The 24,714-nt window shown below is 39.2% G+C and overlaps 1 protein-coding gene across 40 annotated transcripts in view; it reads left to right on the top strand.

Moving 5' to 3' along the window:
* The window catches only part of MAGI1 (membrane associated guanylate kinase, WW and PDZ domain containing 1), a 597,491-nt gene that overhangs the window by 344,159 nt on the left and 228,618 nt on the right, over positions 1-24,714 (top strand). For all 40 annotated transcript variants that reach the window (XM_070238662.1, XM_070238674.1, XM_023621197.2 and 37 more), the window contains exon 2: positions 13,429-13,545. In XM_070238662.1, coding sequence (XP_070094763.1) covers positions 13,429-13,545 — 117 coding nt within the window. The remainder of the gene's footprint in view (positions 1-13,428; positions 13,546-24,714) is intronic.

Here is a 24,714-nt window from a genome sequence, read left to right on the forward strand (position 1 = left end):
TATTAAGAGCAATGTTAATGTGCAACTGGAGACTCCGTCCAAGGGGAAGCCAGGCTGGCAGATGTGCTGGTTTTTTTTACATAAATCACCTTCCATTGTCAAGGTAGGCATATGGCCAGTGACTGTCCTAATTATTGAATGGCTTTTATAGCCCCATTATTTATAATCACTTTTGAATAGCAGCTAAAAGACTACAGTGAGATGGAATGAAAACAGTAGAGTGTGAAAATGATAATCGCTTATGAAATTATGGAGATTAGAAATATCTGATGATCAGCCTATGAAGTAAGAACTATCTCTCCCAAGGATTCTTTAACCAGGTATCCTGACCGCAGTCTCTGAAAATGAGGGCTGTGGTCAATCCAGAGAGATGAATTGCTGTAAGAATTCTTATGTTAGTAACTTTGCAACATATAAAATGGCCCAAGAACCCTGCACATAGCCACATTCACATAGTAGGTGCACTATATAATTTTTTTTAATAAATATACTCTATTTTGGAATATTTTAGATGCAAAAAAGTTGCGAAGATAGTACAGAGAGTTCCTGAATCTCCTTCTCCTAATTTTCCCTAATGCTAACATCTTGCGTAACCATGGCACATTTGTCCAAAATAAGACGTTAAAGTTGGTACATGACTATTAACTCCAGTCTTAACTCACATTTCCCAGTTGTTTGTGTTTTTTTTCTACTAGCTTCCTGGATCCAGTGCAGGACACTGTGATGTGTTTAGTTGACATATCTTCTTAGACAACTCTAGTCTTTACCAGGTTCTTAATCTTTCCTTGTTTTTCCATGACCTTGATAATTTTGAAGACTATCAGTGTATAGTTTTAACAAAATGGAGTTTCACTCTTCACTGCTGAGTAAACACCTTATTTGGAGTCACAAAAGTGGAGAGGGGAAAGCAAAGAACTTCGGAATTAGAACATCTGAGTTCTAACCCTGCATCTGATCACTTCCGCACTGGGTGTCTCGCTTTCTTCATCAGTTTTAAAGAGGGAATAAAACGACCTTTGTCACTGGGTTTTATAAGGATTGAGTGAAATATAATTTTCATAAAAGCAATGTATGATAAAGCATCAAATTGTTAATCAACAGAAAATTTGTATTTATAATGTATGAATTTTTCTATCCTACATATTTGTTTAAACTGGAGATTGACACCAGTAACAGATTTTATTCCAGGAGTCATTTGACAAATTTCTCTGATGCTCTCCAGGTTTTTAAAGATTTTATTTTTTCCTTTTTCTCCCCAAAGCCCCCCGGTACATAGTTGTACATTCTTCGTTGTGAGTCCTTCTAGTTGTGGCATGTGGGACGCTGCCTCAGCGTGGTTTGACAAGCAGTGCCATGTCCGCGCCCAGGATTCGAACCAACGAAACACTGGGCCGCCTGCAGCGGAGCACGCGAACTTAACCACTCGGCCATGAGGCCAGCCCCTCTCCAGGTTTTTAAATGTGTGAAATTATCTAGTATTTTTAAGCTATTGAGCACTTTTGTGAAAGCCCCATCAGTGCAAACCCATAGCTGACCTTCCCACTTCCACTTTTCTAAGGGAATGGTTTACACACACAGATGTGCAAACAGGCACACCCCTGGCAATCTTAGGAGGAGGTAGCATGTTTTTGAGACAGACATAATGCCCTAGAACAGGGGGTGGCAAACTACAGCTTGTGGGCCAAATCTAGCCCACTGTCTGCTTTTGTAATAAAGTTTTATTAGAACACAGCCATGCACAGTTATTTACATATTGTCTATGGCTGACTTCCTGCTAAAAAAGCAGAGTTGAGTAGTGGGAACATAGACCTTACAACCGGCAAAGACTAAAATATTTACTATCTGAACTTACAGAAAAATTTTGCCTTCCTCTGCTCCAGGATCTTGCTCATGCTTGAGATGTTTTGCTGTCCATTTTCTCCTGTCTGGGACTGTTACCACACAAAGGGCACGATCTGCTTGCCACAAGACAAAAGCCAATTGTCAAGAGGCAAGATGGTGGCAGAGAAAGGGCATTTTATTAAGCCATAAGCTAGCACATCGGAAGATGGGGGGACTAATGTCCTAAAGAACAATCTTAACGGGGCACAGAATCTTGAAGCAGTTATATAGGCCATTAGGTTATAGGGGAGGGAGTTAGGAATGTGGACTTTCTGGTGTCACAGACTGGGAGTGGCCACACCAGATAGACTCTCTGTCTGGGGGTCATCACATTCCTAAGGAACTCAAAAGAACAAAGTTATCATCTTGTTGCACCTGGGGGGTACATACATAAGCAGAGGTCATAAAATCTACAGAGCAGTTAGATCTCTTGGAGGTATATATCCAGCTGAGTTAGTCGTCAGAGGTCATTCAAAGTTACAATATGGTTTCTTTTCTACAATATGGCTTCCCTTATGTCAACCTTGTGTTGAGCTGGTATCAAGACCAGATACTGTGATTCTATCTTTTGTTTCCCGTTTTGAAAGATATTTAAAGAGGGCCTCTGTGCCAAGAATAGACTCATAAGGGTGCTCTGCTGATGAGAAATTGTCTCATCTTTTCCAGACCCATCAAATGATGTGGCTATCGCTGGTGCTCTCTGTTCTCATCATCCAGCAGAAATTGGAGTGATGTGCTCTACTGTAACCCTGTTTGTATGAGATTTCCCAGTACAGATCAGAGCCCCTGGAACTCTGGCCCCAGCCTACTGTTGTGGGAATGATATCAGACCACACTAGAATACAGTTTGTGACCCAGATTGTCCATTCCTGTCTGAGAATAAATTGGGGTGAGGTTGGGAGGGTAGAGTAACAGCTGCGTTAATTACTATGGATGTTCCAGGCTGTGGAATGCCAATAGGATCTCAGTTTGCATTTGCATAAAAGCACTTAAAACATCTTAAAACTTATCAGCAGTGTCCTGAGACCCAAGAGTACAGGTGCTGGTTCCTGGGAAGGAACACTGCTTATACTCACCGGCTGAGTGTTCTCGAGAAACCAGTGCCGTTCAGATGTCACCTTCTCATTTTCTATGCATGTTGGGCATCTAAGAGGATATTGGGACAGCTTTATAATGTGGTAGTTTAGATGGGATATGAGTCTTTGGTTTTTATATTGAGGTTACATAGATGTTTTCTGGTGGCATGGTGAATGTAACTGCTTTAGAAAAATAATTTTATTTTACTCTTCTATTTTGAGAAATTTCAAACCCAGACTGCTATTGAAAGAACAGCATAATATATAGTCCCGTCACCAAGATTGACCAGCTAGTAATATCTTGACATACCCATTTCATCTCTCTATATTTACACATATTTCCATTTTGCCATGTTTCCTGGGTGATGGGGCAATCTGTGAGCCTTGGTTTATTCTTTTGTAACATTGGACTGAAAATAGAACCAACCTCATTGGATTGGAGTGGGGATTGTAAAGTTATTACCCAGCACTGTGCCTAGCCTGTAGAAAGTGCTCAAGAAATGTTCGCTGTCATCACTCGAGTCCAGCAGGTCACCTGAGCAGAGTTCTGTTAGATCCCAAAGCAGTGTCTTTTTAAGAATTTAATGTCTTCTAGGGACTGGCCCCGTGGTGTAGTGGTTAAATTCAGCGCACTCTGCTTTGGTGGCCTGGGTTCATGGGTTCGGATCATGGGCGTGGACCTACACCACTCATCAGCCATGCTGTGGCAGCCATCCACATACAAAATAGAGGAAGATTGGTACAGATGTTAGCTCAGGGCAAATCTTCCTCAGCAAAAAATAAAAAAAGAATTTAGTGTCTTCTTGAAGGGTATGCACACGTCTTCAGATTACACTCAAGGTTCTGAGTGTAGAGACATCTGACTTCAGCTTTTGGTGATTTCATGTAGTTGGTTGGTTGCGCTGTACATAAACTCATATCTGCTATGTTACTTTGCCAACAGGCCACATTATCTTTCTGTTTTCTCTATATAAATCTTTATTTATTTATTTATTTTACAGATTTACTATCCTAGTCTATCTAGAATAAATATAAGAAGCACAAAAAGCTGGAAATAATGAAAAAATAGAGATGATGGAGTTTAAACCTTGCTTTTCTTTCCGTGTTTAATTCCGGTTTCTTCTCACTGTGGGATTGAAATTTGTTAGAAATAGTTTCACCGGGAGGAAAAGAAAGAGAAGGCAGGCAGGAAATAATAATAAAGTGGTGTCCTGAAGTGCTAGCAAACTGTTTCGTGCTTGTCCAGGTGGGGAGTTAAATGTAAACAGTAGTTTCTAGAGGTTCATCAGCATACATAAATCTGCACCGCAGCCTCTATTTCACAGCGCAGACACACCACACATTTTTCTTTTTCTTTTTCTTTAAGTTCTGCAGAAACATGACTGAAAGAACAACTGTCTTTGTCCCAGTAGGCGATGGATTCAATCTCCGCATGTCTGATGAAGTACTACCTGCCTGGAGTCGTTTGTGCTGTGCCTGTTTATTATAAGGTGTTATTATTAGCGCAGTCGTGGATTGGCAGCACTTAAGGTTTTTGAGAGATGGGAACATATATGAGAAATAAGGAAATAGGCTCATTCTCCGAGCCTAGCTCCCCACATTTTGTTAGGGGACTTTGCTGTGGCTCAGACCCCTGGTTCATAAACTCCAGCATGTCTTAGAATCACCCGCAAGGCTTGTTATACCATGGATTGTTGAACCTCACCCTCAGAGTTTCTAATTCAGCAACTCTTGGGTGGAGCAATAATTTGCACATCAACAAGTTTCTGGGTGATGCAGCTTAGGCTAACGTGGAGACAATGAATACCCTCCATCTTTCCCCAAAGAATTGCATAAGGAGAATTGCTCACCTGGGGATGATGGGCCAACATCCAGGGCAGGAGTTAGCATGCTAAGGCCTGTGGGCCAACTCCACTGCCTCTTTCTATAAATAAAATTTCACTGGAAAAGAACCTTGTTTGCATACTACAAAGGCAGAGTTGAATAGTTGGACAGAGTCCAGATGGGCTCCCAAACCTGGAAAATGTGTACTATCTGGCCCAAGGCCCTTACAGAAACATTTGCTGACCCCTGATCTAGACCAGTGCTTGGGAGAAGGTGGCTTGGAAGTAATTCTATAAGGAACTGGCACACTGAGTATTCATAATTTGTGTGGGTTTTTTTTTAGAAGCAAGGGGTTGTTTACTTTGTCTTTATTTTTTTACTTAAATACATATGATAATGGAATTCATTCATTGTTTCTCAACTGGCCATTCTCCAAATTAATTTTCTCACTGGAACCAACATTTTCTCAAAATGAAAAGAAACTTAGTTTTATCATCCATGTTGCTTCTCTAATACAGTGTCCCATCGATTTGAATTATTGGTGGAAAATTTTAAAAATCACAAAGTTAAAAGGGGAAAAATCATTCTCATTTTGATACTGTAATTGTCAGGTTAGTGATATTGTATTTCTTCCAGACTTCAGTAGAAACTGGTATAACTTATCTCGAAAGCAGTTTGTCAATATATATCATGAATCTTTAAAATATAATGTTTATTACTCATTACAATTCCTCTTCTAGGAAATTTCAGCAAAAATTCGTATTCAAGGTTTTTCATTATAGCATTGTTTATAGTAATTTTTATAAAAAGGGAAGACATTTAAATGTCTATTAACATGAAACTGATACTATTATGACAAATTAACACCGCTACTCTGGAGCCATTTAAAATCAAGCTGGATAAAGAGAAGCTGATACAATTTTTTGGAGGGAATTTGTATCAAGAGGCTTAAACATTTTTATGTGCTTCTTGTTCCAATATTTCCACTTCAAGGATCTCGAGAAAATAATCAGAAATAGAGATTTTGTACAAGGAAGATAATCACAGTGGAAACAATTCATGAGCTTAATAATTGGTAATGGTTAAATAGTTTGTGATGGAATGATAAGGTAAAATACTATGTAGCTATTAAAACTATATTTTTGACTCCTCCCTTGCATTTAGCATCTTCCTCCATCACGTCGGCAAACCCTATCAGTTCCAGCTTTAAATTATCTCCTTTCAGTCCCCTCCTGCCTCCTTTCCCAGCCATTTCCTTCGTCCAGGCCACTTCAGGTCGTGTGTAGTCAGCTCCTTTGGCTTCATCCTTTCACCTGCCTCTACTGTTGACAATACACAGCTGCAAAGCTAATCTCAAAATTTAGACCAGCCCTTTCCACCTCCCTGACCAAAATCCCTTCAGTAGTTCCCACTGAGCAGAGGATAAAATGCAAACTCCTTATCCTGGCCTGCAACGCACCAAGTTATCTGGCCTCGTCTTCTCTTTTTAACCTCATTCTGTGCCACGCTTGCCTGAGCTTCCTGCTGTTTCTCTAACAGGCCAACCTCTCGTCTACTTCCGAAACTTTTGCACGTGCTGTTCCCTCTGCCTACGGTGATCTTTCCCCCACACTTGCAGGGCTAACCAGCTTCTTGTCTTCCTTTCAGTTCTCATCTTAACAATTACCTCTGCCTGGAGGCCAGCGACATCCATCCTTCCTAAAACAGGCGTGTCAGTCCCTGTGCAGGAACTCTGTGTTGTCGTGTTGTATCTTCAGTGCCCACAGAGTATCTGACTGAGGGCCTTAATAAATATTTGTTGAGTGAGTGAATGACTGTCCTCAAGTCTCTAAGTGTGTTCTAAGTGTATATGTGAGTGTGTGCATACACAGGATATCCAGTACCAAAATGTTGGTGATAACAAATGAATTTACAGGTTAACTTTCTTTGCTGTACTTTTGTGAATTTTCAAATCCTGTAGTTAATCTATATTACTTTTTTATTGTGGTAAAATATACATAAAACAAAATTTACCATTTTAACCGTTTTTAAGTGTACAGTTCTCTGGCATTAAGTAGATTCACATTGTTGTGCAACCATCACCACCATCCATCTCCAGAACTTTTTCCTCTTTCTCAACTGAAACTCTGTACCCATTAAACACTAACTCCTCAATAATTAACTTTTTTTCCAGTAAGAAAAATGTTAGAAAACATGTATTAGAAAGAAACAAATAACAAACGTTTTTCAGACAAAGCTCATTTCACTGTATTTCAGATTCTAAGTGTAAGCCACTATAAAACTAATTAATTTGTATTTCAATTTATAATTTTGTGTGAAAAAAACTCTCCTTTATAAATCTAAACAGCTGAAAGGGTACATTCTTTTACTTTAATAGCGTACTGCACTGAAGTACAAACCATTGTGTTGCCTTCATAAATATATCATTCCTGCAACTATAATCATTCCTTGAAGAAATTCTGTGCTAAAGCAGAATCACCTGGAAGTGTGATTATTTTAATATCTTTTTGCAAGTTTTCCTAGGCACTGAAAATTTGATATGTATTAAAGTTTAAATTCTAGTTGTGCTGAAACACTATTATTTGCCTTCTAGGGGTGGATGTTCTGGAGCTCGTATGACACAGAGTTGTGTTTTGGCTTCTCGGTCAGAAATGGATGACTTCAGAGGACTCAAAAATGTTCTCTCTGGAAACCTAGTTTCTTGACCATGAAGATTATTTCTCCTGACTAGCATTCTCCCTTAGGATTTAAATCCTGGGAGGTGGAGATCAGACCAAGCAGACTCCTCCAATAGTCCATCACTTGGAAAATGATGCTTCTGGTTGAGCTGGCAGAAAACTATCTAGCGTGGGAGAGGAAAAGTTGGAGAAACAACACAATTCCATTATGTTTGGGGATCATTTCATGTTTAAGTAATGACATTCAAAATTTACAACATGAATAATTGATAAATGAATCATATCCAGAATATATAAAGAAAATCTCATCAAGAATAACAAGACAGTTTGTTCAGAAAATGCACCAAGAATATAAACTGGCAGGTTACGGAAGAGAAAACATAAAAGACAAAAAAAAAGAGAGATTCCTCGATTCCACTAGTAATCAATAATTGTAAATGAGTATAACACCAAGATACCATTTTATCTTTATTAGGAAGATATTTAAAAGATAGATTGTGCAGAAAAGAGTTGATGACTATTAGTTTGAAGGCCTGCTTACCAAGTTGGCTCTTGGCCGGAATCTTGCAACTTGCATTTCAGGAAGGTTCTTTCCATTCCCAGAAACGATAAGAGTGGCTGACTAAGCCTTAACTGTTCGTGCAAAAGATGTGGTTTATACTTTCCTTCTGAGAGTCTGGAGTTTTGTTTCATGCCTATGTGACGAGCTCATAATAAAACTTTGGGCCTGGAGTGTCTAATGAGCTTCCCTTGTGGACAACATTTCACACGTGTTGTCACAACTTGTTGCATGGGGAATTAAAGGTGTGACTCCACTGGGAGAGGACTCTTGGAAACTTCTACCGGTTTGCTTGCCCCATTTGTTGCCCCATTAGCCTTTTCTCTTTGCTGATTTTGCTTTGTACCCTTCTGTGGTAATAAATCATAGCTATAAGTACAACTATATACAGAGTCCTGTGAATCTTCCTAGTGAGGCATCAAATCTGGGAGTGGTCTCGGGGACCCCGATACCCTAATAATAGCAAGTGTGGGGAAACAGGACCTCCAAAACTGGTGTTGGAAAGGTAAGTTGGCACCACCATTTTGGAGAATTTAGCAATGTTGACGTAAGTTGAAGATATCTATGTCCATTTCCAGGTTGAGATAGTCTAGAAGAAAAGAAAATCCACACATTTGTTTAAAAAAGAAAAAGGCATGACAGTGACATTTACTGCAGCATGGTTGTATTGTCAAAAACATTGGAAATAGCCTAATTTATTATGAAGAGGAAATAAATTTCAGTATATTTTTTAAATGGAATATTATACAACTTTTAAAATAATTAACAAAAATTACATTGATTGACATGGTTAAATTTCTGTAAACCAAGGTAAATGAAAAAAAGTAGAGATGTGTTGTTTAAAAGACACAGAATTCCAGATATATAGATATGGAAATGAAAAATAATGACAAGTCTAGGACATTCTAAGCTCCATTTTTCCCATTTAAATTATAAAATTGTCTTAAAATAAGCTCTGAATCCTTTTCTTGGAAAAAAGTTCCACGTATTCCTGACCCATGTTCTCTTTTCCATTTGCAAAACAAATCTCAAATTTCAAAAAAAGTGAAGATGCTGTGACACACTCTCTCTTGCAACTTATTATTTCATTGGCTCACTGCCCTTGACAATTAGGAGAAGATTTATAGACATGTCCCCTGAATAATTGCCAATTAATTTGAGATTAGATGCCAAAAAGTATAGTATTCTTAATGTAATGCGAAGGTTGAGGCTTTTCGCTTACAAATGTCACGGAACACAGAGTAAATGTTAACCGGCAGCATTGTTAACCCTGCCCTTTTGCACATCCGCAGTTGAGAGCGGTTTTAGTTTGATGATCATAAACTTTAGCTATCTTGGCTAGTTTTAATGTAAAGCTCAAGTGTAAACCAAGAGTGTCTGTGTCTTAAGAATGCCTTCCAATCCATAGTTTATCTTGATCCATGCTGCTTGTGATCCATAAGGATGTGTGAACCTATGTTAGATATAGAATAAAGAGATAACTATATCCTGAATCTTCCTTGAAATTTTGCTTTTGACTCGAGTAGTACCTTCGGATCCCATAGACATCTTTGCTGCTCATAGCTTAAATGATAACTGTCATTGTCTTTTTAATGTCTTGAACTGTGGTCTCCTAAGGAGAATATAGATAAAACCCTAGACTCTAGGCAATGGAGATTTTGCTGATAAACATTGTTACCCTTTTGGTCAAATTCCACGGTGCTTATGCCTAGAGGTACAGTTGGTGGGTGTGACTACTAATATCAGTGATTTACGAGTTGGTTTCATTTTCTGAACTTCAACTCTGGCACAGTGCCTGGAATATATTAAGTACACCCAAAATGTTTGTTAACCAGTTTACATATGTCCAGACCATGTTAGCACAAGTAGAATTTTATTCGCTTCCAGAAACTCTGGAAATATCCAGTAATCCAAATTTCCCTAGGTCTGTATTTTGTTTCTGACTATTTGTGAGACAATAGAATGGTTTTGTGTCTATGTGCGTTTTTAAAACGAGTAACAGTCCATCATTGGACTAACCTCAGTTCTTTCCCCACTCACCTCAAACTGTCCCCTCTAAATTCTAATGTGATAATTTCCGTCTTTCATTGAGTGCCTTCTCTTTGCTGAGCACTGTCCAAATCTCATTTAATCCTCACAACAATCTTGTGATGGAGCTACTGTTATTTCAGTGCTCTATTTTTGCAGGTGAGAAAAGTAAGGTTGAGAGATTGAGCAAAGTGCTTGGGCTCACCTGCTAATAACAGTGGAGCCAGGATTTAAACCCAGGCCTGTATGTCTTAACACCAGGATTTATTCTGTTCTTCTTTCAGTTCAACTTTAATGGAATTTGAGAACTAAGCATTTAGAACAGTGCCTACCACATAGTCATTCAATAATTATGTATATTTCAAACTTTTGAAGATTTCATTACAGTATAATTTACATACTTTAAAATGCACCCATTTACCTGTAGAATTCCGAAAGTTTTGACAAGTGTATAACCCTGTGTTACCACTATCATAATCAAGATATGCTCTGTTGGTATCTCCTCCAGAAAGTTCCCTTATGCTCTCCCTTTTAAAAAACTTTCTATTTTAAAATCATTGTAGGGATGCAGGAAGTTGTAAAAAAGAGTACAGAGGTCCCATGTACCCTTCACCCAGTTTCCCCTAGTGGTAACATCTTGCATAACTATTGTACAATTGCAAAGCCAGGAAATTGACATTGGTACACTCCATAGATCTTAATTCCCTTGTGCCCATTTGCAGTCAGTCTCTATCTACCCTCAGTCCCAGATAACCACTGAACTGCTTTCTGTCACTATAGATTAATTTAGGCTGACCTAAAACTTTTTAAATAAATGGAATCATACAGTATGTTCTCTTTTATGTCTAGCTTCTTTTGCCTAGCATTATGTGTTTATGATTCATCAGTATTACTGTATGTTTTAGTTTGTTCCTTTTAATTGTTGTGTAGCATCCTATTGTTTGAATATAATACAGTTTGTTTATTCATTCACCTGTTGATAGACATTTGGGTTCTTTCCAATTTTGGGCTACTATATAATGACTAAAGTTGCTGTGAAGATTCATCTACGTGTTTTTGCATGTGTGTGTGGACTTGTTTTCATTTCTCTTTTGTAAATAAGAATAGAATTGTTGGGTCATTTGGTTAGTGAAGGTTTAACTTTATAAGATACTGCCAAATTGTTTTCCCAAGAGGATGAACTACTTTATATCCCCACCTTGTTGTTGTTAGTGCTGTTGAGTAGATTCTGACTCCTAGCGACCCTGTGTCCAGCAGAGTGGAACCTGCCTGGTCTGTTTGCACCATCCCCTCGCCTTCTGATGCTGTATCAGACAGTGCTCCACTGCTTCTCATAGGGTTTTCATGGCCAGTGGGAAGTGGGTGGCCGGGTCCTTCTTCCTAGTCTGTCTGAGTCTGGAAGCTCTGCTATAACTTGTCCACCATGGGTGCCCCCGCTTGTATTTGCATCACAGCAACACGCAGCTGCCACAGTATAACTGACAGATGGTTTGTGTTGTTCCTTGACCAGGGAGCAAACCTGGGCTGTGGTGGTGAGAGCTCCGAATCTTAACCACTAGACCACCAGCACTGGTGTATGCACTAGCAGTGTATACAAGTTCCTGTTGCTCCACAATCTTGCTAACACTTGATATGGTCAGTCTTTTTAATTTTTGCCATTCTAGTAGGTTCATAGTGGGATCTTATTGTGGTTTTAGTTTAGCTTCCTCTGATAATTAATGACATTGAATATCTTTTCATGTGCTTAATGGCCAGTTGTATATATTCTTTTGTGAACTCTCTCTTCAAACCTTGTGTCCATTTTAGGGAGGAGTGAGTGTAGTGTGTAGGTGTTTGTCTTCTTTATTCAATAAATATTTGATGAATAATTGAATGTTTATTGAATCACCTAAGATTGACTTGAATATGGGTATTTTCCTTTTGGCCACTTGAAACTGCGGGTATAATACAACTAGAATAAAATAGTTCAAATCAGATTTCGTTAGTCTATTTTAAAATGATCAACTATAGCAGGAAATCTTGTTTTGAACATAATATTAGAATAAGATTCAGTAGTTTCCTGCCCTAGGTAGGGCATTTCGTCATGTTAACCATCCCTGTCATCTTCATGATTTACTCTTTTTGACCATCGGGAAGTTATCATCTGAAGACATGAATTTTGTGGCTCACATGGATATGGCATTTCAGCGTTGTTTCTCTAAGGCTACAAATGCTCTTACCTAATTTTTATCTTGTCTAAAAATGGAAGGACAATCTTAGCCTTGTTATTTTTAGCTGTCACTGAAGCATCTTTCTCCATTAAGAATGAATGTTAGCTAGGTTGATCTACAAGCCTTCTGCTGATCCTATAGACTATAATTTGTGTTTGTAATCTAAACAAACATTTACTTACCTTCTCCTTTCTATGACACATTTTTGTAACAGTATAATTTTTTTTAGCTTTTGTTTTGTTAAGTGTAGAGAATTATGAAGACAGAAACACATAGACTCACCCAGGTAATTATTGCTTGAACAACAACAATAATAAAAAAGGCAATGTATCTACTGTTTGTAAATCAACGCTGGATAGTAAGACATGTATCTTTATCTGTCTATGTAATGAAGAATGACATCTCCTCCTTTATTTCCCGAGCTCAAGTCCTTTTCCCTAAAGGAAACTTGTTAAAGCTTTCTTCCTTCCATAATGATTCTTTCCATTAATACATGGTCTCTCCTTTTCTTTATTCCTTTTTACACAAAAGGGATCAGACACTATCCACTATTCCACATATTTTCCCACATTATCAACACATGAAGATCTAGCTTTCACAGAATAGTTATTAGATGGGTGAACTATGCTTTACTTAGTTGATCCTTGGTAATTGTTTCCAAGTTTTTTGTTTTCATTTTTATTTATTTGCTGTTACAAAAATACTGCAATAAACAGGACTGAGATTTTGGCAGACTTTTGCAAGTATATGCATAGGGTAAATTTCTACCAATTGGATCCCTGGGCAAAGAACATTTTATAATTCGTCAGCTATTGCTAGATTGTCCTCTTTAAGGTTTTAGTCATTTACTCTCTTGCTAATAGAATCTGCAAGTGTATATGGCACATATTTTAAATGTAATAGCCTAGTTTAAATTCTTTGTTATTTTAGCCTTCTAGTATTATATGAAATGGGACCCCCAAATTAATGCTATTTCAATACCATTTTATCTTTATTACATTCTTACTTGCTTTTTCCCCTGCAGAGGGAAACCTAAAATAAGTCCTCCTAGTGACTGAAGTGGCTGACTAGAATGGCTTCATGTGGCTTTCCTGCACACAGATCTCAGGCTGCTCCGTCTTAAGGAAGCCCTGACGTTGATACGTTCTGTCTGTTTTATGTATTTCCTGCAGGAGGAAAGCTGAACAAGGACCTGCGACATTTTCTCAATCAGCGGTTCCAGAAAGGGTCTCCTGATCATGAGCTCCAGCAGACCATAAGGGACAACCTTTACCGCCATGCTGTGCCTTGTAAGTAGCCAGTTTGAGCATCTTACTGCTGGCTGGGTGGGGGAAAAGTTGAGGGAATAAAGAAGAGCTCAACAACTGGTTCTGGAACACTTGGTGGCTTGCTCACTTAGAGACTCTGTAAGTCTAGGGAATCATAATCGACAGTGGGACAATCAGCATAGCACAAGATGAATTACTTGGCTTTTGAGTTCCAGCTCTGCCACTTCTTAGTTTGTAATGCCGGGCAAATTATTTGTCCTCTGTAAGGTCTGTTTTCCAATCAGTGAAAAGGACATCTCAGTCATACTAACATTATAGGACTGTTATGAGGAGTAAATGGGATCAAGTACATAAATGCATTTTGTACAGTATTGGCATGGTGTAAGCCTCCATAAATGTTAACCCATTGTTATTAATGGAGTTGCCAGGCCAGGGGCCTTCAGACTGACCTCTGTGGAGGTCAGTGGGTCCCTAACAGTCGCTCAGCAAAGGGAATGTCTCAGTGGACTCTCTTCCTCCTCCTCCTTCTCCATTCAGCCAACTTTATCAGACTCATAAACCAGGATTTCATGTGTAATTTTGTTTGAACAGATTAAAAAATCCAAAGCCCTGGGGCTGGCCCAGTGGCGTAGTGGTTAAGTTTGCATGCGCCACTTCAGTGGCCTGGGGTTTGCAGGTTCAGATCTCGGGTGTGGACCTACACTCCACTCATCAAGCCATGCTGTGGCAGCATCTCACATACAAAATAAAGGAAGATTGGCACAGGTGTTAGCTCAGTGACATCTTCCTCAAGCAAAAAGAGGAAGATTGGCAACAGATGTTAGCTCAGGGCCAATCTCCCTCACATACACACACACAAAAAAACCCAACGCCCCAGAACTATTAGATCAGACCAAATCTGAGAAAGCAAGACATAGAACAGAGGGACTATGGAAGCAAGGTTTTCGTGTTAAGGGAAAGAAGGAAGTCAGTCGGTCCTCGGGGTACATAAATTGGCAGCTCAGTTGTAGAGAAGTGATACTATGCTTTACCAAACTACATTCCTATACAGCTAAATCATAAGGTAGGAATCCTGGGAAGACATACAATTGTTTAATTTCATTCAAAATAAGAAGAAAGAATGATTCTGATTTTATTGCTTAGAAGTTTTCTTTTCTCCTCGCTACTACCCTGTCCTTCAAAGTTTAAACACTTTTTTTAGAAGTATCATTTTTTAACCAGCAAAAGAAAGGAAGAATAATTTGAAGTTCAAAGTGCCCTGCTTATTGGTGTGATTTGTTTGCTATAAATGTTTTTCTTTAAAAAATAATATATTGCTAGCGATGTGCTAAAGTGCTGATGTTTTCTGATAGTAGTCCAAGATAATAAACAGAACTAATCCAAGGCATGCAATAGATCTGCAAGGACTTAGACTGTAAGTCTAGACTGGGACCCTTAGAGATCATATTCTAACATAGCCCCCTACCCTCCATTTTACTTATTAATAAGACCAAGGTGCCAAGAGGAAGAGAGGTTGACTGCAAGTAACTTGGGTTAGTGCCCAGGGTTGCCTCTTTCTGCTGAGTGGCAGAGCTGCATTTCACAGAGAAAATGTGTGATAATATTAATGTGAATCTCTGGCCCTCACTTCTTTTGGTCTTTCAGCATTTGAATTGAAAACTATAACACTAATGATATCCTGATCATAATTTCTTACACTTGGATTAATAATTACTCCTAATGTTAGTCACCTGAGTGAGGTAGGAGTTATTCTGTTTTTATAGATCAAGAAACCAAGGCACTAAAGTACACCCATCAAAACAAGGCTGAAGGTGACCAGGGCTTTAGGCCTCCTAAGTCCACTGTTGCCTTGCCTCTGATATACTCACTGGTTTTACTCTTAGAATAACTCTTCTTGGGATTTTTTTACGTGTTTTTAAGTTGGGATTTTTTTATGTGTGTGTGTGAGGAAGATTGGCCCTGAGCTAACATCTGTTGCCAATCTTGATGAGCAGTGCTTGGTCCATGCCCAGGATCTGAACCTGTGAATCCCAGGCTGCCAAAGCAGAGCACGCAAACTTAACCACTATACCACCAGGCCAGCCCCAAGGTTGGGATTTTTAATACCCATTTTACAGGTGAGGAAACAGAGTCACAGGAAGATCAAGAAACTAAGAAGTGGCAGATCCAGGTCTTTTGGACTCTTAAGCCTTCCGGGCCTGTTTCTGTAGCTATACCATAGCTGCCTCTCTACTTCTAGTCCAGCAGGTTGAATGCAATTTTGCAGAATTCAGTAACTGCAGAATCATGATTGTTCTCTGTATAATTTTTCCCATACTTAGATTCCAATTTAAGAAATGGGGAATGAAGTAAATGAGCACAGCATTTCTTGACGCATCTGTGGTGTTACTATGGTTACATTTTGGCATGCTTTCCCATTTATTTTTTCCACTGATTTATTGGACCTGACTGCAAGCTAAATGGCTTGATTTTAAGCTTACCACTATGTAGGAAATGGGGCAAAAATGACCTCAGCCTTTTAAAAACAGTGGAAAATCATGTTTTGTCTTTGCTTGTGTAAAGCTTTTGGTATTGATGTTTCATTTCTGTGAAGCCAGTCAGTCAGGAACTTGGAATGTGGAAATGGTCTTCCTACTGCAAGAGAAAACAAGTAACATTTTATTTTACGTTTGCTTCATAAAATGAGAAGGAAATTCAGAAGCGGTCTGTTTCCGAGTCTGGCGCAGCGTGTGCGCCTTTGAACATGAGCAGACCAGGGGTGACTTGGGATTCTGTTATAGGCTTGGATGACTCCAGCCACATTTGTGTTTATTTTGATTCTTTGACCCATGTGACTGGTAAACCAGACGTCCCTCCCAACCTGTCGTGCTAATGCATTGGGAAGCCCTTGATTTGGAGAGTGGATCCTCCCGATGATGCTGTAACTGTGCCACAGGGAAACAAGCTCATGTAATCTGTATTTTCCAGAACTTCCTGCTGCTGCTGTTTCAGTGACTTCAGTATTTTGAGAAGGGATGACCTCATGAACAGGTGCTTGCGAGCTGGGGTAGACTTCTTTTCCTATACATTTTAGGAGCCTCATGTGTCATTAGATGTTAACAAAGAAAACCCCTTTGTTCTCAAGTTCTTTTTGGTATCATCAGAGTGTAGTAAAGCCTTATGAGCGCCATGATGTATTGTACCACGTAGAATTCTATTTTGCTATAATTCCTTGGCAAAGACAATGCAGGTAGTAGCGTCCCTATTTTACAGGTAAGAAATGAAGCAATAAATGTAACTTCCTTGAAATCATACCCCTTCTAAATACCATGTTACTCACTTCTCATCTAGTGCTATTTCAATTTTATTTATTTATTTATTTTAAAGACAATGAATTTTTTTTTTTTTAAAGATTTTATTTTTTCATTTTTCTCCCCAAAGCCCCCCGGTACATAGTTGTGTATTCTTCGTTGTGGGTTCTTCTAGTTGTGGCATGTGGGACGCTGCCTCAGCGTGGTCTGACGAGCAGTGCCATGTCCGCGCCCAGGACTCGAACCAACGAAACACTGGGCCGCCTGCAGCAGAGCGCGCGAACTTAACCACTCGGCCACGGGGCCAGCCCCTCAATTTTTTTTATTTTTAATGACTTTATTGAGATATAATTCACACGCCGTACAATTCACCCATTTATAGTGCTCATCCAGGGCTATTTTTGCTACACTTCATCTTCTTCTCCACTCCCCTTTTATTTTGCCTTCATTCAAAAACCTTTATTATTTCTACTTTGTGAAAAAGGTCATCGTAGTTGAAATTTAATTATATTTACCATAGAAAAGTCACCACCCAAAAGAAAAATTATGACAGGAAAGAGAACTAGATGTGGAATGAGTCAGAAGCCCTGGTGTGAAGCCTGAGGGTGTTCCGTAGCTGTGTGCCTGGCGCAAGTCATGGCGCCTCCATGAGTCTCATTTACTCTTCAGTAAAATGGAAATAGAAATACCTCCCTCAAGCACTGCCTCCCCAAATACTGCCAGCAACCCTACAAGATGGGTCCACAGGAGGAACCAGAGGCTCAGAGGTTATAGGTCGCTTAGGGTCACACAGTTAGCAAGTAGCATGGTCAGGGTTAAAGCAGTTCTAATTTTTGTGCTGGATGTCATTAAAAGTGGTGTGATTAAAGCAGTGTAACACGGACCACTGAGAGTGAAAGAGAAAAGAAAAAAGTTTCTCACCACTGAATTTTATAGTTTTAGCTTTTTAACATCATGAGGTTTTATGTCTTGGGGTGGGGGCTCTGTAAGGCACCATACCTTAAAAATAAATATTTTCTCTCTGATTTTCAAGTAACTTGCTGGTATGTACAATAGAATTTTAATAATTGCTTAATGATTATTCAGCTTTTAAAAAATCATTACAAGATTCTCTTGGGATATCTCAATTTGTCTTATTTTTCATTTGATCTCTTCTTAGAATACCTGTGGAAAACCACCTTGAAATAAATGGATTTGAAATGCATATGAATGTCACCCATGTTGCTCACTTCTCTCATTCCTCGGAAGCATCTGGATAATATTCCTGTCTCCTGCCCCTCAAATTCTGTTTATATTCCCAACCCTGTCCCCCTCAGTGCTTCAGTCATACGAACTTTATCTATTCCCCACACGCACCTGGTATCTTCTTGTAATTGGGTACATACTATTTCTTCCTGTTTCCCTACCTTTCCATCTGACCAGTTCACAGCCTTTTAAGCTTTAACGCAGATGCCACTTCCTCCAGAAAGGCCTCCATAGATTGGACCCATTGCCCTCTTCACTGCTCCCAGAGTCACCCTCTCTGACCCCTTTCAAGCACATACTGTGACTGGTTGCAGTGCCTGCTGTGTGTCTGTCTGTCCTGTTAGAATCTAACTAATCTCAGCTGGGGGACTGTCTCTACCTCAGTGACCAGCCCACACCTAGCTTAGTGCCTGGACCACAGAATAAATAATTGTTGAATGAATGAACAAATGAAGAAATGGATATAAGTGCTCTTTGTTTTTCTTGTTATCTTTTTTTCTTGGGTATTTAACATTTGGGAGAAACAGCAGGGCTGCTCTTGCCATGAAGCTTTCAGCATAAAAGGCAGCTCAGAGGCTTGAGCTCCGAGATGGCCGATAAAGGCTCCACTGATTACTTGGCTGGTAATCCAAGTGCAGAGGAAGAAAGTCGAGGCTCCCATGAGCTTGGAGTGGCTATGCCCATTCACAGCTCCTCCTAATTACAATCTAGATAGCGCTGTACCTCCTGCCATGGTAGCTTTCTGCTTTATGACTTCTCGTCCTAGCTGATGTGACAACATCTGAGATTCTTGCTTTGGAATGGCCGCTTTCTCCGTGAAGATAAATGCGTTACCTGACAGGGCTTGTCATTTACTATACTGCTGCTGTCAAAGAGAGATATAGCTCATCCAGGAGTCCTGGTTCTCTGGAATGCTGAACACCACCCCTCCCATCCCTCCTGTCTTCTCTGGGCGCAACGCTCAGGAACTTATCTTTCTTTTCAAGCAAAGTCATCTGAAAGAGGAAAGGATAAGTCAGTTTTGTTCTGTAGCTTAACACTTTGTTGATCAAGGCTCTCGCTGATACTGAGATGATTGTAACCTGTGTAAGAGGCATTGATCATTGACTTAAAGGAGTTTACAAAAGGATTAAACATGTTTGATCTACAAGGAAATTTGAATTTGATGTGGTAAACATAGATGATTCTGGTCTTTATTTGTAGAAGTGCCCTATTCAAATAGGCATGTTGGCATCTGCTAACAGTTGGCATTGTTTATTGTTGTGACTGTGATGTCAAGGACATAAATTATCTTTGAAATTATTTGAACCTATTAGTTTCTCTTATGCACAGCTGTTTCCAGTGCTGCTTGCCTAGAATCAACCTGTTCTGCAATTAGAGCTGATGATATGAACTAGACCAGTTTATCAGCAAGAGGCCAAGATAAAGAACTGGATGTTGGAAAATTGCTCCTCTCCTGGAATGTGCATCTCTATGTTCAGGTTGTGTTTGACACAAGTAGAATGCTTCAGGTCGTAATTTATACACTAGACATGTTTTGAAAGCATAAATTGATCCTCTTGGTCAGATAAAAGTTGATGGAAACTTTCTCCCTGTGATTATTGCCCGTGTCTTCTGACCAAAGTAAGAGCTATCTAAAATAAAAGATTGCTTTGGCCTTTAAAAAGGCTAGCCTGTTGGCTTTTGGAGGTGGAGCAAAATGGCGGGGTGAGCTGACCTGGGACTCTCTCCCCTCCAAACTACAACAAAGGATTGGAAAAACTGAATTTCAGCTAATAAACCTAATGCCAGAATGTCAGAGACCTACAGCACCAAGACGACGGAGGACGGAGAGGCTGCTGCCGGCCTTGGAGGAGCTGAAACAGGGTAGGAGAGAACTTAGCTCCCTCCGCTAGAGACGGGGATCGCTGCCGTGGGTGCAGGAAGGAACGGGGGAGGGGCTGCACGACTGGGGGATTGTACAGGACTCCTGCTGCTGGTACAGTGGAAACCTGCTGACAGGGGAAAGCTTCTGTGCGTGGGGACCCCATAAAGCCAGGGCCCCGGGAGTCCAGAGAACAGAGCTGATCTGAATCCAGATCGTGTGTGAGAGAAACTGCCCCTCCCCGCCCTGGAAAACCGTGCTGGGTGCCGCCATCTTGCCGGAAGGCAGAGAGCCCAGAACGCAGGGCCCTTGACCCCCATCTAGAGGCAACAGGCTGTAACTGCAACCGAATTCTACCATCATGTGTAAAAACCGCTCCTCTACCATTCAGCAATTTATGAAAGCTCCAGACCAGAAGGAAAACAATAAAAACACAGAATTAAGTCCTGAGGACATGGAAATAGGTAAACTAAGTGAAAATGAGTTCAGAGTAGCTATAATCAAAAAACTCAATGAGGTAGAAAGAGAAACAAGCCAACGAGTTCTGGAGTTACTTCACAAAAGAGATTGAAGTTATAAAGAAGAATAAAACAGAATTACTAGAGATGAAAAACAATGGACCAGATAAAACAGAATACGGATTCCCTGAATCCCCATGTAGACACCATAGAGGAGCAAATTAGCATAATCGAAGATAGACAGGCTGAATGGCTCCAGACAGAGGAAGAAAGAGAACTAACAATTAAAAAGAATGAGGAAAATCTCCAAGAGATAGCAGATTCAATGAGGAGAAAGAATTTAAGGATCATAGGAATTCCTGAGAATGTGGAAAAGGAAAATGGAGCAGAAAGTGTGCTTGATGAAGTTATAGAAGAGAAATTCCCAAATCTAGGGATTGAGGGAGAAATGTGTGTAGAGGAAGCTTTCAGATCTCCTAGATTTGTCAATGTAAAAAGACCTACTACAAGGCATATAGTAGTAAAAATGGCAAAAATGAAAGACAAAGAAAGAATACTCAGGGCAGCAAGACAGAAGAAAATAACCTACAAAGGAACTCCTATCAGACTTTCAGCGGATTTCTCTACAGAAACCTTACAAGCTAGGAGAGAATGGAGTGACATATTCAAAACTTTAAAAGATAAAAATCTTCAGCCAAGAATACTCTGTCCAGCAAGAATATCCTTCAGATATGGGGGAGAAATTAAATCTTTTCCAGATAAACAAAAGTTAAGGGAATTTGTAACCATAAGTCCTCCACTACAAGCAATCCTCAAGAAGGCTCTCATACCTCAAAAAAAAAGGGAGAAAGGGGTCACAAACCACAGAGTAGGGAGACAGATAGATAGAACCAGAATAAGATATCAAATATTCAACTATAGCATTAGGATAAAGGTAAAGAAACTACCAAAGCAAAGATGATCTTATCACTCTAACTACAAACTCATAACACGAGTTGGAATAAGAAATGAAAATAATAATTTAGGAGCGGAAGAACAAAGGGACTAAATTAGTCTAGGCCAAGTAAGTAAGAGACCACCAGAGAATAGACTATATTATACATGAAATTCTAAATACAAACTTCAGGGTACCCACTAAACTAAAAAACAGAACAGAGCCACAAAACATAAATAAGGAAAAATCTGAGAAACCCAGCATAAGAAATTGCAGTAGTCAATGGGTAGGCTAAAGCACACAGGACGAGAAACAAAGGTAATGCAGGAAATCGAGATAATGAGCAACAGATTGACAGCATTATGTCCACATGCATCAATAATCACCCTCAATGTAAATGGATTGGACTCTCCAATAAAAAGACACCGAGTGGCAAAATGGATTAAAGAACAAGATCCAACAATTTGTTGCCTCCAGGAAACACAGCTCAGCTCCAAGGACAAACACAGGATCAGAGTGAAGGGGTGGAGGACAACACTTCAAGCTAATAGCAAGCAGAAGAAAGCAGGTGTTGCAATTCTTATATCACAAAAAACGGATTTCAAAATAAGGCAGGTAAAGAGAGACACAGAGCAACAATATATAATGACCAAAGGGATACTTCATCAAGAAGAAATAATGCTTATAAATATCTATGCACCCAACATAGGAGCACCAAAGTTCATAAAGCAACTATTAACAGACCTAAAGGAAGATGTTAAAAACAACACAGTAATAGAAGGGGACCTCAATACCTGACTCACATCAATGGACAGATCATCCAGACAGAAAATCAACAAGGAAATAGTGGAGCTAAACGAAACAGTAAAACAATTGGATTTAATAGACATATATAGATCACTTCATGCTAAAACAGTAGAATACACATTCTTCTCAAGTGCACATGGAACATTCTCAAGGATAGACCATATGTTGGGAAACAAGGCAAGCCTCTACAAATTTAAAAAAATTGAAATAATAACAAGCATCTTCTCCAATCATAATGCTGTAAGGCTAAAAATTAATTACAAGAAAAAAGCCAAGAAAGGCACAAGGATGTGGAGACTAAACAATACGCTACTGAACAAGCAATGAATCATTGAAGAAATTAAAGAAGAAATCAAAAAATACCTGGAAACAAATGAAAATGATAACATGCCATACCAACTCATATGGGATACAGTAAAAGCTGTATTAAGAGGAAAATTCATCACAATACAGGCACATCTTAACAAACAAGAAAAATCCCAAATAAGTAATCTTAAACTACACCTAACTGAACTAGAGAAAGAAGAACAAGTAAAGCCCAAAGTCAGCAGAAGGAGAGAAATAATAAAAATCAGAGCAGAAATAAATGCTATTGAAATGAAAAAGGTGGTAGAAAGGATCAATGAAACAAAGAGCTGGTTCTTTGAGAAGATAAATAAAATTGAGAAACCCCTAGCCAGACTTACAAAGAAAAAAAGGGAGAAAGCTCAAATAAACAAAATCAGAAATGAAAGAGGCGAAATAACAACAGACTCTGCAGAAATACAATGAACTATAAGAGAATACTACGAAAAACTATATGCCAACAAAATGGATAACCTAGAGGAAATGGATAAATTCTTGGACTCTTACAATCTCCCAAAGCTCACTCACGAAGAAGCAGACAATTTGAACAGACCAATCACAAGGAAAGAGATTGAAACAGCAATCAAAAACATCCCAAAGAATAAAACCCCAGGACCAGAGGGCTTTCCTGGGGAATTCTACCAAGCTTTCAGAGATGACTTAATACCTATCCTTTTCAAGCTATTCCAAAAAATTAGGCAGGCTGGAACACTTCCTAACACATTCAATGAGGCCAACATCACGCTGCTACCAAATCCTGACAAGGACACCACGAAAAAAGAGAACTACAGGCCCATATCACTGATGAACATAGATGCAAAAATTCTAAACAAAATTTTGGCAACCAGAATTCAGCAATTCATCAAAAGGATCATACATCATGATCAGGTGGGATTCATACCAGGGACACAGGGATGGTTCAACATCCGCAAATCAATCAACGTGATACACCACATCAACAAACTGAGGAATAAAAACCACATGATCATCTCAATAGATGCAGAGAAAGGATTTGACAAGATCCAACAGACATTAATGATAAAAACTCTGAACAAAATGGGCATAGAAGGGAACTACCTCAACATAATAAAGGCCATATATGACAAACCCACAGCCAACACCATACTCAATGGGCAAAAACTGAGTGCCATCCCCCTGAAAACAGGAACGAGACAAGGATGCCCTCTGTCACCACTCTTATTTAACATAGTACTGGAGGTCCTGGCCAGAGCAATCAGGCAAGAAAAAGGAATAAAAGGAATGCAAATAGGGAGGGAAGAAGTGAAACTCTCACTGTTTGCAAACGACATGATCTTATATAGAGAAAACCCCAAAGAATCCAATGGAAAACTCTTAGAAGTAATCAACAACTACAGCAAAGTTGCAGGGTATAAAATAACTTTGCATAAATCAGTAGCATTTCTATATTCTAACAATGAACTAACAGAAAAAGTACTCAAGAACACAATACCATTCACAATCGCAACAAAAAGAATAAAACACCTTGGGGTAAATTTAACTAAGGAAGTGAAGGACCTATATAATGAAAATCACAAGGCCTTTCTGAGAGAATTGGACGACAACATAAGGAGATGGAAAGACATTCCATGTACATGGATTGGAAGAATAAACATAGTTAAAATGTCCGTTCTACCTAAAGCAATCTACAGATTCAATGCTATTCCAATCAGAATCCCAATGACATTCTTCACAGAATTAGAACAAAGAATCCTAAAATTCATATGGGGCAACAAAAGACCCCGAATTGCTAAAGCAGTCCTGAGAAAAAAGAACAAAACAGGAGTCATCACAATCCCTGACTTCAAAACATACTACAAAGCTACAGTAATCAAAACAGCATGGTACTGGTACAAAAACAGGTGCACATATCAATGGAGCAGAATTGAAAGCCCAGAAATAAAACCACACATCTATGGACAGCTTATCTTTGACAAAGGAGCTGAGGGCATACAATGGAGAAAAGAAAGTCTTTTCAACAAATGGTGCTGGGAAAACTGGAAAGCCACATGTAAAAGAATGAAAATTGACCATTCTTTTTCACCATTCACCAAAATAAACTCAAAATGGATCAAAGACCTAAAGGTGAGACCTGAAACCATAAGACTTCTGGAAGAAAATGTAGGCAGTACACTCTTTGCCATCAGTATTAAAAGGATCTTTTCAGACACCATGCCTTCTCAGAGAAGGGAAACAATAGAAAGAATAAACAAATGGGACTTCATCAGA

Source organism: Equus caballus, chromosome 16 (assembly GCF_041296265.1).
Source record: "Equus caballus isolate H_3958 breed thoroughbred chromosome 16, TB-T2T, whole genome shotgun sequence".
Lineage (NCBI taxonomy): Eukaryota > Metazoa > Chordata > Mammalia > Perissodactyla > Equidae > Equus > Equus caballus.